The following is a 10,704-nucleotide window of genomic DNA, read 5'->3' as shown; positions in this document are numbered from 1 at the left end:
TTATTTAAACCCCTAGTTTTATGTCATAATAATTTAAAATAGCTACGTGAGGATGCTGTTCAGATATCCAGTTCTGAAATGATTGCCAAAATATTCTTGAATATATAAATAAAAATATTCTCATGATAAATGTCAAATAGCATTCCTTAATTGTATTAACTTTATGATATAATATTATTAAATAATTAAAAATATTTTCCTAATAATGTGTCTGATGTTGTTATCAAGTTAATTTATTACATAATATATATTAGCTTTTGGGCTTAACATCAGCTTTAATGGCATTTATTAAATTCAGAACGTGACCTGCAGTTACACGTCTGTCCACGAGGTGGCACTCTGTGACAGAGGAAGCATGAGGTCAGTTAACAGCAATTCCTCTACGTCACTTCCTCTTCCTCGTCCTTGGTGTCAGCAGCGTCCTCGCTGTTCGGGATAAACACATGGCTAAACTGAGCAAAGAGACCAAACAGCGGCTGCAGCAGCTGTTCCAGTGCGGCCAGTTTGTCATCCGATGGGGTTTTATCCCAACCGTGCTGTACCTCGGTCAGTATTCCGACAGGAGCAGGGGGGACACGGCGTGCTGAGGAGACATGCCTCGCTAATGTTAGCCAGTTAGCTTAGCACACTAGCCTTCAGCTAAACTAGCTTTATGAGACTTTTTCTTCTCCAGGGTGGGTTGTTAGTTGTAAATGTGAGCTCATACCGGTAATAATTGCACATATTATATGAATAACTCATAAGTCAACACGGTTTCCAGTCCCAAGTCAGTTTTAGTAGCTATTTTAATCGGTTGTAGAGTTCAGCTTTGAAACTATTGGGCCAATATTTGGCATTTTGAAGATTGTCTTTATTTGCATTTTACAGATTTATACAGATTAAACAAATCAATTAAAAAGTGCAAAGAAAGTGTCAGCATGGGAGGAACTGGGGAAAACCCAGGGGGTTAATTTTATTCTTTTATTCAAATTTTCACCTGACTTAAAACAACAACAAAAAAAGCTACTGAAAACTTGCTGTACATGATGTTGAAAATGATAGATTTAATTAAACATTTGCTAAAGGCATATAAACAAAGATTTGTGTTGGAGTTATAATTTAAACTCTGAATATTGGCATATTAAGATTTAGACTTTTACTGTAAATGCACGACGGTTCCAAATATCGGTTATTGGTCTAATTAATTACTAACAATTGATATCTGTATCAGCCCTGAAAAACCAATATCTGTCAACCCCTAGTACAATGAGTTTTGAGGTGAAAATCATATAAATACGTGGGTGAACATTTGAATCAATTAATGACCGCAAAAATGTGATGTTGAAACTATGCATGAGCTCTAGCTCTGATACTCGCATGTGAAAGAGGGAGAGATAACTTTGAATGACTGTGCAAGTTCCCGTCTGCTTGGCCAAAAAAAAAGTTGAATATAGTTGATTTTGAACTACTTGAGAAATAATTCCTGTGCAGTTGGACTTACAAGATGAATAATTTTACACCAATACCTGACTGGGCACATTTTTTTTGTGTCAAATGCACTAAAATACTGGTTTTAGAGTAAAAATGGGGAAGTTAAGATTTTTGCATTTCTGGCGTCACAGCCGGTGGAGTTGCCCTCTGTAAGTGAATCTTCTCTGACTTCAGCATATTGGAAACACCAATGCTGACGTCATACTTTCTCCTGTCTCTCCCTTTTTTGAACACGCACTCCTCTTATGCAACTCAGTTACTTCTTGAGGACTGAATTATGTTAACATCATTTCTTGCTCTTGCGCCACAGTCTGAATGAAGCTGCATATTTCATCGTGACCTGATAGCTTGGAAACAACTTATCAATTAAGTTATTTTTGGTGATAAATCAGTAAAATAAAAATTCCAATCTTTTATAGGTCTCAACTTTTCTGATGTGAGGATTTGAAGATTTTTACTCACGACAAACCCCTAGATTTAGGGAGTAGTCAGTTGAAGTTCGTTTAAGTCTTCTAGGAATCTCTTGTCGTTTTCTCAAGAATCAGTTGCATCATAGATGACCCTGCTGATGACCTGTGAATGAAGCCAGAAAAAAATATTCGAGAAATGAGTGTTTTGTCCCTTTGCTGTGTGTGTGAGGTGGAGGCAGTAATCGGATATGCTGCATGTGAATACCAGGGCCCTTCAGGCCCTCCACAGAAATGAAATCTGCAAGTTTGATGCATTGATAACTGCTGACAAACTGAAATGAGTCAGTGAAAAAGAATAACTCAACTGTCAGCTGAGAGAACATTTACAACTGAATAGTCACAAATTCAGTTGGTCAGATGTATTTACTTCCAAGCTGTGGGCCATACTATATATCTAATATGATTTTCTTTACTAGATTCTTGCAGCTAGTCGTAATGAAGTATTTTGGACGAACTTGATTCTGTTTTTGCTGTGTCAAATATTTACATCGTATTTCTTTTGTACAGTTTAAACCCGCATGTTAAAATTCTTCATTTTTGGTTTTTGATTCACAGGTTTTAAACGAGGAGCAGATCCAGGAATGCCTGAACCCACAGTGTTGAGGTGAGGACAGAAATGTGTGAAATTTGTGCTTGCTGTACAGTTATATACTGTATGTGGTGTCAAAAGCAGCACATAATATGGTGTGAAATGTGAAACTAAAAGGGAGTTTTCACAGCTTTGCACCACAGAGACATATTTCCTGTATTCTTTGAATAGTTGAGCTAACTGTAAACTGGTGGCTGTTTTAATTACTGGCAGGAAAGTGAAGACTGTAATTACACACGCGGTGATGTACGTTTTGAGAGTGTAGAGAATTTGATAAAGATTAAAAGTTTAAATTTTTTTTGACATTACTGTTTTTCATAGTTTCAAAGGGGAAATTATTAAGCCGCATCTTTTTAAGATTGTTGCTATTTTCTGTCTGATATTTTTAATTTACATAGAAAAAAAAACACTTACAAACATCTAAAAGTTACTTTCCCCTTTTACTCAAAGTCTCCAATGCACAATATTAAATTTTTATTGAAAAAAAAGGATGACAATTACATAAAACCAGAGAAAAAATATATGCTGACATACAGCTACTGAAGGGTTGCAGAGATATACAAATAGACGATATGCAAATAAATATAAAAATAGCCTGTTATCATACTGTGTATGTTTGCTTATCTACATTATTGAAAATCAGCTTGATGGAAAATTTCCCTTTTATTTTAGTAATTTGAAAAGGAATACTTTTTACACATACTTTTATTTGAAAAAAAAAAAAGTTTTTTCACAGTAGTCGTAGAGCACAGGAATACAATGTTTGTCCAACTAAAAGAGATGGTTGTATCATGAAAATCTCAGTTTTGTAATACTATCTACGCAAATATTCACACAGTCACAAAGTGTGTCATGAAATGTAAAAAAAAAAAAAAAAAGGAGCCAACATCTTTAGGAGAATCCTCAGTTTCTCCTCCTGCTGTGTACTTCAGTGTTTGCAGGTTTATCTTTTTGGATTTCACTCCATAATGAGTGAACTGCACAGTTGGCTTGTAAGAAACAAAGCTCAACCAGTTTATATTTCCTTCTTTTTTTACTGTAAACTTCCCTGATGATGACGATGATGATGATGATTTCACTCCTAAACATTTTACACCTGTAGATGTTGCACATCCTTTTGTCTAAATCTTAACTATTTTTGGCTGTAGTAGTAAGCGTGCTAAGTATGATGACTCAAATACTTTTTTATAACTTGCAGCTGGAAATGAGTTTCTTGAGTTGAGTTTAACCTTTTTTTCTTTTTTAAATCCTGTAGTTTGTTATGGGGCTAAAGAATGTCTCCACACAGCCGCCCCCCCATCATCAAGACCACGTGACCCAGCTGTCATTGGAAATCCAGGAAATGGACATTATTTTTCACTTCGCTCTCCTTTAACATTCATGTTGTCCAACGTCAGAGAAGTAATGAATGATCGTGATGTGTGGCCGTACCGTTTACGGCCACACACGCGTAGGTCGTCGGCTCCATGAACAGAAGATATTTGGATTAACGAGCTGGAAGACGTCGTCCTGAAGTGATGTAGTGTTGACTGGACTCTGTGTCTGTGTTTTGTTGGGAACGTGTGACAGCGATGTTTGGATATGCCATTCATTCCAAGTTTTTCCTTCTCTTTTTATTTGTAATTTAAGATTGCTGAGAATAAATCCATAAAGAAATGTCACTCTTGTCTCATGAAGGGTCGCGTTGATACTAAATATTTAATGTCCGGTGTGTAGGATGTAAGGTCATATACTGGCATAAATGGAATACAATATAATTACTATGTTGTCTTCTAAATAATCTGAGCCCTAAATAATCTAAATAATTAGCAAGTCCTCGTCCGATAAATTCACGTTTCGCCGTCATGTCACTGCGGCTCTAGAAAGGGCCATTCCTTTGCATTTTCGTGTTGGTTGCTGTAGTTCGCGCTCCCTCCGTGACGAGGGAGACAGCGTTTGGAAAACACTAATTTTTCAACTTTAAGTGGCTTTATTTAGTGTTTTAGCTGTGTAAATCGCTGGGTGCGTGTGTTTGGGAGACCTCTGGGGATAATTCGACTCTGCACAAACCTGATGAGCAATGAAAACAGGGAATTCTAACCGTGATTTCGTGTTTGGCACACAGGAGAAGTTTCGGCTGGTTTCAATCTGCAATCCTCACTTCTAGATGAAACTTATTTCTTAGCACTGTTCCTTTTAAAACAACCATACTGGGGCGTGATTGCAAAAAATGGTTGAAAATCTGCTGAAAGAAATGACGAAAATCCAGACAAAATTCTGAAATAATGATTATTACATCAACACTTTTCTGTTGTTGTTTTTCTCCTCAAGTGTGAGAAGTCTCTTATGAAACACGTACATAAGGAGACAGGTCAGAGTCATTCAATAACATACAGGTTTAAGATATGAGGCAACCCTGCAATGACACTTCTTGTGTGTGTTGTCGAAATGAACAAACTTGCTTTATATTTTGACAAATACATTTTTATTTTTTCCAATCACCAATTGGTCACGTGTCATCCCACTCAATAACAAATTCAGTTTAATAACATTAATAGTTGTAAATAAATAAATGTAATTTTGAATAAATAATTAAGAATACTGTTGGTGTAAGCTCACTGTTCACAAAGATATGTTGTATTATTACTTCACAAAAAATGTTTTCTTGTATAAAAAGCAATGCAGTCCTAACAATGCATTAATCAACACTAGAATCATAAATAAAAAATATTTTTTAGTGTAGGATGCCCACAATCATGGGTTTTCCCATAACCAATAAATAACACTTTTCACCAAGTATAAATAGGTTAAATAAGTTATGCGACAGTGGACTGTTGCCATGAGGCCTTTAGGATGTACACAATCATAGATTGTAACTATACTGTAAATACAGTTTTTGCACTCAGCATTCATTTTCATCACCCTCCCATAAAAAAACAAACAAAAACCACCCAAGTGTGACGACAGTTGCAGTGTTTACGCCACACAAATTCCCTGAGGTATTCGCCATAACTGGTTTTAAATACTCTCATCTCTTCAGCGTTTGGTAGAAACTGACAGGTTCCATCGTCCTGAAGACCGAACTTCCTCTGGTCCTCTCTCTTTTAGCAATTTGTCTTTTGCCGTGGAGTAGGAAGTAGTGGAGCTGCTGCAGGATGCTGTGTGCAGTCATCTTTCTGTGGAAAGTGTTGGGGTTCTCGAGGGCCTTCAGCAGCTGCGCCTCCTGGCTGCTGGTCACTGCCGTCACCCGCTCAGGGTTCTTCATCTGTGGGCAGAAGTGACGGTGATGTGATGTGACTAAGCAGTCCTCTATCATAATAGTAAACCTAAAAATTTATTTTTTTAAAAATAGGACAAATACCTAATTAAGGTATAACTGGAGGTGGGATGAACCCACGTACATTTTCTCAATTAGTGAGCTGTACCATTTTGAAGTACTTTATTGATGTATTTCCAAACAGTGCTTTTTCCACTCCTAACATTTCTGAAGATGATGTCATTTCTACTCAACTACATATATTTGCTAGCTGCAATGACTAGTTACTTTGAAAATTACATACAAAATTGATGAAGTATGTAGCTTTGCCAACTACCTAACAGTCTACAAAGTCGAGCTGCAAAGATTAACAGATTATTTGTCTTCTACCAAATTAAGTGTCAAATAATTTGGTACATTTATTCTTTTGAGATTTTTTTAAAGAAAAAGTTCATATTCTTCTTAAATGTGAATATGTTCTGGTTTCTTTACTCCTCTGTGACAATAAACTGAATATCTTTGGCTTGTGGACAAAACATGACATTTGAGGACATCACCTTGAGCTTTGGGAAACACTGATGGACATTTTTCGCCATTTTTTGACATTTTAAAGACCCAACAACCAATCTAATAATCGAGAAAATAACCAACAGATGAATCAACTGAGAAAATAAATGGTAGTTGCAGCCCCTCTTCAAAGTAGGTGAAATATTGCTTCACTGAAATAAAATATCTAAATACATTTCCCACCTCTAGTGGAAAAGATAATGAAGAAGTAAGTCAGATTAAAAAAAAAAAAGCAAAGACAAAAGCAAGGCCAATACAAAGGCCATTAAAGTCTATTAATGCAGCAACAAACTGAAATTTGAAAGAAGAGTATGCAGCATCTCAGACTCACCTTTTCTTTGATCTGGTTGATCAGGATGACGCTGAAGCGTCTGACCTCTGAGCAGATCAGGCTGCCGGGGTACTCCTTCTCCACGTGCATGAGAAGAACGCTGTAGGTGAGCAGGCCTGAGACAAACCTGTGGAGACATGCCTCCTGGAGAGAGGAAAGAAAGTCCCCGTCAGTGCTCAAGTTAACCTCATCACCCAGTTTCTTTTGTCAGTGTAACAGGCTGACGAGCGGAGACAGGTTACCTTGCTGAAGTTGGAGGGGGGACAGTAAGCTGGGAGAGACGAGATTTTGTAGTGATCCAGAAAATGGTATTTCACCTCATTTTGGAACTCATCTTCAAACTGAACAAGGAGAAATGATAAAAGAGAAGGATGGAGGTCAAGAATTTGGTTTATCAGACACCTGCTCCAGGAGTGGCCACCCGAATACAATTGCAGACCCCTGCAGAGCCTGACTCCTGACGAAAATCACTGGAGGCCAACATGACTGTCTTTAAGATGCAGTGGTGCTCATAGTGGCATCTTGTGAAATCAGACAAACTAAGATATCATTTGATACCAACCTTGTCATGCTAGTACACGAGTCTCCCCCAAACTTGAGACAGCTTTTTCCCAGTATTTTTTTTTAATTAATGATGTCCTTTAAATAAAGCTGTATATTTGTCATTTTAAGAAAAAAGGACACCCAGCCTATCTGAAGAACAATGAATTGCCTAACACATGTCCATCCATATCACATTAAAACAAGACTGATGTTAATATTCACTGCAAAATAAGAAACCAAAGTGTATCAGTATGCCACTTCTTTACTCGCATATTGACGGTTTATACCATCCTATACAACAGCTTAACCCTTTAAAACCTGGATCAACATCAATTTGGGCTCAAGCACCTTTCACAAGTATTTAAACCTTTAAACCCCGAGCAAGTTGGTTTAATTTATTTTTAAAATATGGCAAAAAAAGGTAAGGCGCACCTTGATAAGAAACGTACCACAAATTGAAAGAAATTAGTAGATTTATAATTTAACAGTGAAAAAGAAAGCACATCCGCACAGCCAGATCTGTGCAAAAGTCATGTTAACATGATTATCTATGTTTAACATGATAAACATTACTTTTACATGGATTTCAGTGTGCAGATGTGGTTTTTTTCACCACTGATAACAATTCAGCTCCAGTATCTCAGTCTAAGTCCAAATACCAGGTGAGCTGTGTTTTTCCAAGATTAGATTTAAAATAAAATAAAAACCTCTGGGGAAAAATGTCCAGAATTATCATTATCTTACCTGCTGTTCGTGGCGCTTGGTTGTGGGAAGGATCTTGTCCCAGACCTCTAAGTTGCTCAGCAGGTCAGAGGAGTCCAGCTCCTCCTCACCTGAGGGGTCACCTGCCGGGCTTTCGGTGGGCGCGTCTTCCAGCGGAGCTCCTGGGGCGCACAGCAGCAAAGCAGCCAGCATCACTGCAGACAGCAAGTACGCGTCTGTGCGGAGAGGGAAAGCGTGAATCAACGGAAAGAGGAAGAAACGCAGGAAACGTGCGCACCACAGGATGCGGATCACTTACTGAGTGTAGAGGGCATGTTGCGCTGCGGGGAGGCACTTGTTGAGTCTTGAGTGATGCCGAGAGGGCCAGAGGCAGTTGCTCTGTCAGTGCGATGGGCTGTCATTTTATATACTTCAGACTGGAGGGATTTCCCAATACCTCCCTGCAGCAGACACGGAATTAAGACTTTGCGTCAAGCATCCGGTCCGGGATCCCTCCTGTGGTTGATTGTGATTTTAATAAAGATAACAAATGGTTATCATCAAAATGAAACAAATTTACTCTAGCTGCAGTGTGTTTTTCATCTTTGCTCCCTGGTTGAAATTAGAGTGTTCTTTCATCATTTCTTGGAAAAATAGAAAAGCGCGTTTCATACACACACACACACACACACACACACACCCACACACACACACACACACACACACACACACACACACACGGACCAGTCAGTATTTACATAATTCTGGGGTAAAAAAAAAAAATCCCTATGATATTTTCAGCCAAATATTTTAAAGGGAAACCCACTCAAAACCATAAATTTGCCTAGCAATATTCCAATGACCCGCGGGCCTACACCTAGTTTAGATTCAATTAATAAATAGTAAATAAATAATAATAAATAATAATGATTTTTCATTTTAAGTACACACAGGGATTCGGTGCAGTAAACTCTATAGTAGCTTATATACAAGTACATATACTATAATACTATGTGTGTGTGTGTGTGTGTAATATATATACACACACACACACACATATATATATGTACATACATACACACACAAACACACATATATACAAATATATTTATATAGATAGATCGACAAATAGATAGATAGACCTCACGTGACCAGCTGACATGATCAATATCTCACATTGAGCCGTAAAATAATACAAGGTGAAGTAGGGCCTCTCTTTTGTCTCATGAAATCAGTGATTTTCTTGTTATTTCTTCACTGTGATGTTCTGTGTCATGTTCCACTTCCAACATTATTCACAATACTAGATTTTTCCATGAACGAGTTTGATAGTTAACCTGTTCAGCGCCATAGTTTTTGTTTTTGCGTCATAGTATGTGGATCACCAAGTAAAGCGGAAACACATGATTCTTAACAAAGAGGCATCGTGGTGTTGAGCAAGCAAAATACATGCATACAGTAGACGTGGTGATGAGTGGAAGCAAAAATTTGCCGGCATGCTGAAAAACAAGGCTCCGAAAAAGTGGTAATTGAGCTCATCTAAAAATTAAGTTATCAGTAAGTTTATTGTGATTCCATAAAACCCCTCACATATCTATTGGAAACATGTAGAATAGCAGATTTTATTATTTTATTTGATGTTTCAGGTGTGTATGACGTTCTCAGCTGCATGAAATACAGATAGTGAGCCATGTGGACCTCTGGAATTACACATTAGATTTAAAGAGCTTTCTCACTTTGGGAATGATCACAAAATTGCAACTTGTAGGACTTACTTGTGAAACAAGAGGGCAGCTGTGTTTGCACACTAATGACTTCATTAAAATGCTAATAATATTTCCAAGTCATTTTTTCTAATCTTTATTTACATCAAATAATATACAGTCACCTACACTGTGCCTGATGCTTTTCATATAGATCTGATAATGTCTCTTCTGAAACCTTAACCTAGAAAAAACAATAAATCCAGTCAATGTTTAAAGTGACGTAGTTGTGGTTACACAAATATGAGCTGACTTTGTTGCCTGAATGGGAAATGGTGTAATGTAGCTGCCATTTGTGTTTTGTGCCAATAGCAGTTATTAGCTTGCTGACACTCTGAAGTAAGATAGAAAACATGGCAAACATGTAAATGTTGGCATTGTCACTGTGAGCCACCACTGTGCCTACATACATACATACATACACCCACACAGAGCCCGTAATGTGGTTGTAGACTGGAAATATTAGTCCAAAAATGCTAAGATTTAATTATTGCATAAACTGTTTCTCAGTTGCCGCCAGGGTATTGACTAGCGAAATCTGTATGACTACAGTAATCCTCACACACATCTCCAGTTCATGCCAGATATAATTTTGAGGAGGTTTTAAGATTTAATATATAATTTGAGCTATCAGTGTACCATGTAACCTTCCACCATGCACTGTGTCCTTCCTGTATGTGATCCTGCAAGCTGCAGCAGGGTTTCTCGTCTCCTTCCCTTTCCTGGAACACATCTCCGGGAAAATAACAGACGTAAATCCTCTGATGTTTTTTCATTCCCATGAAAAATCCTGATAAATTTCGTTTCCATGGTGCCAGTTATTGTTGCTGATCCAGAAGTGACTCCGTCTTCCTCCACCAACTTTTAGTAATGTTTTCATAACTTTCTTTCTTTCCTCACATTCTTCTATCATACTAATTATGCAAACTACGCTGCTTCCCTTCAATTCAGCACTGGAACATGTGTGATCATTTACTCCGCAGGCTCTGTGAGAAGCTTTGTAATGTAATTGATTTCACTGGAGCTACTATGAC

The 10,704-nt window shown here is 37.6% G+C and overlaps 1 protein-coding gene across 1 annotated transcript; it reads right to left on the bottom strand.

The window, feature by feature from the left end:
* Positions 1-5,074: 5,074 nt before the first annotated feature.
* On the bottom strand, positions 5,075-8,287 carry LOC121958089 (interleukin-6-like). Its single transcript, XM_042506956.1, has 5 exons — positions 8,227-8,287; positions 7,950-8,143; positions 6,905-7,003; positions 6,663-6,806; positions 5,075-5,773 (listed from the first exon to the last, which is right to left on the bottom strand). Exons 1-5 carry the CDS (start codon positions 8,240-8,242, stop codon positions 5,537-5,539), a joined length of 690 nt encoding a protein of 229 aa, XP_042362890.1. The 5' UTR covers positions 8,243-8,287; the 3' UTR covers positions 5,075-5,536.
* Between the last annotated feature and the right edge of the window lie 2,417 nt (positions 8,288-10,704).

This window comes from Plectropomus leopardus, chromosome 18 (assembly GCF_008729295.1).
Source record: "Plectropomus leopardus isolate mb chromosome 18, YSFRI_Pleo_2.0, whole genome shotgun sequence".
Classification (NCBI taxonomy): domain Eukaryota; kingdom Metazoa; phylum Chordata; class Actinopteri; order Perciformes; family Serranidae; genus Plectropomus; species Plectropomus leopardus.
Note: the sequence above shows the minus strand (reverse complement) of the source record. Positions and strands in the feature narration are given on the sequence as shown.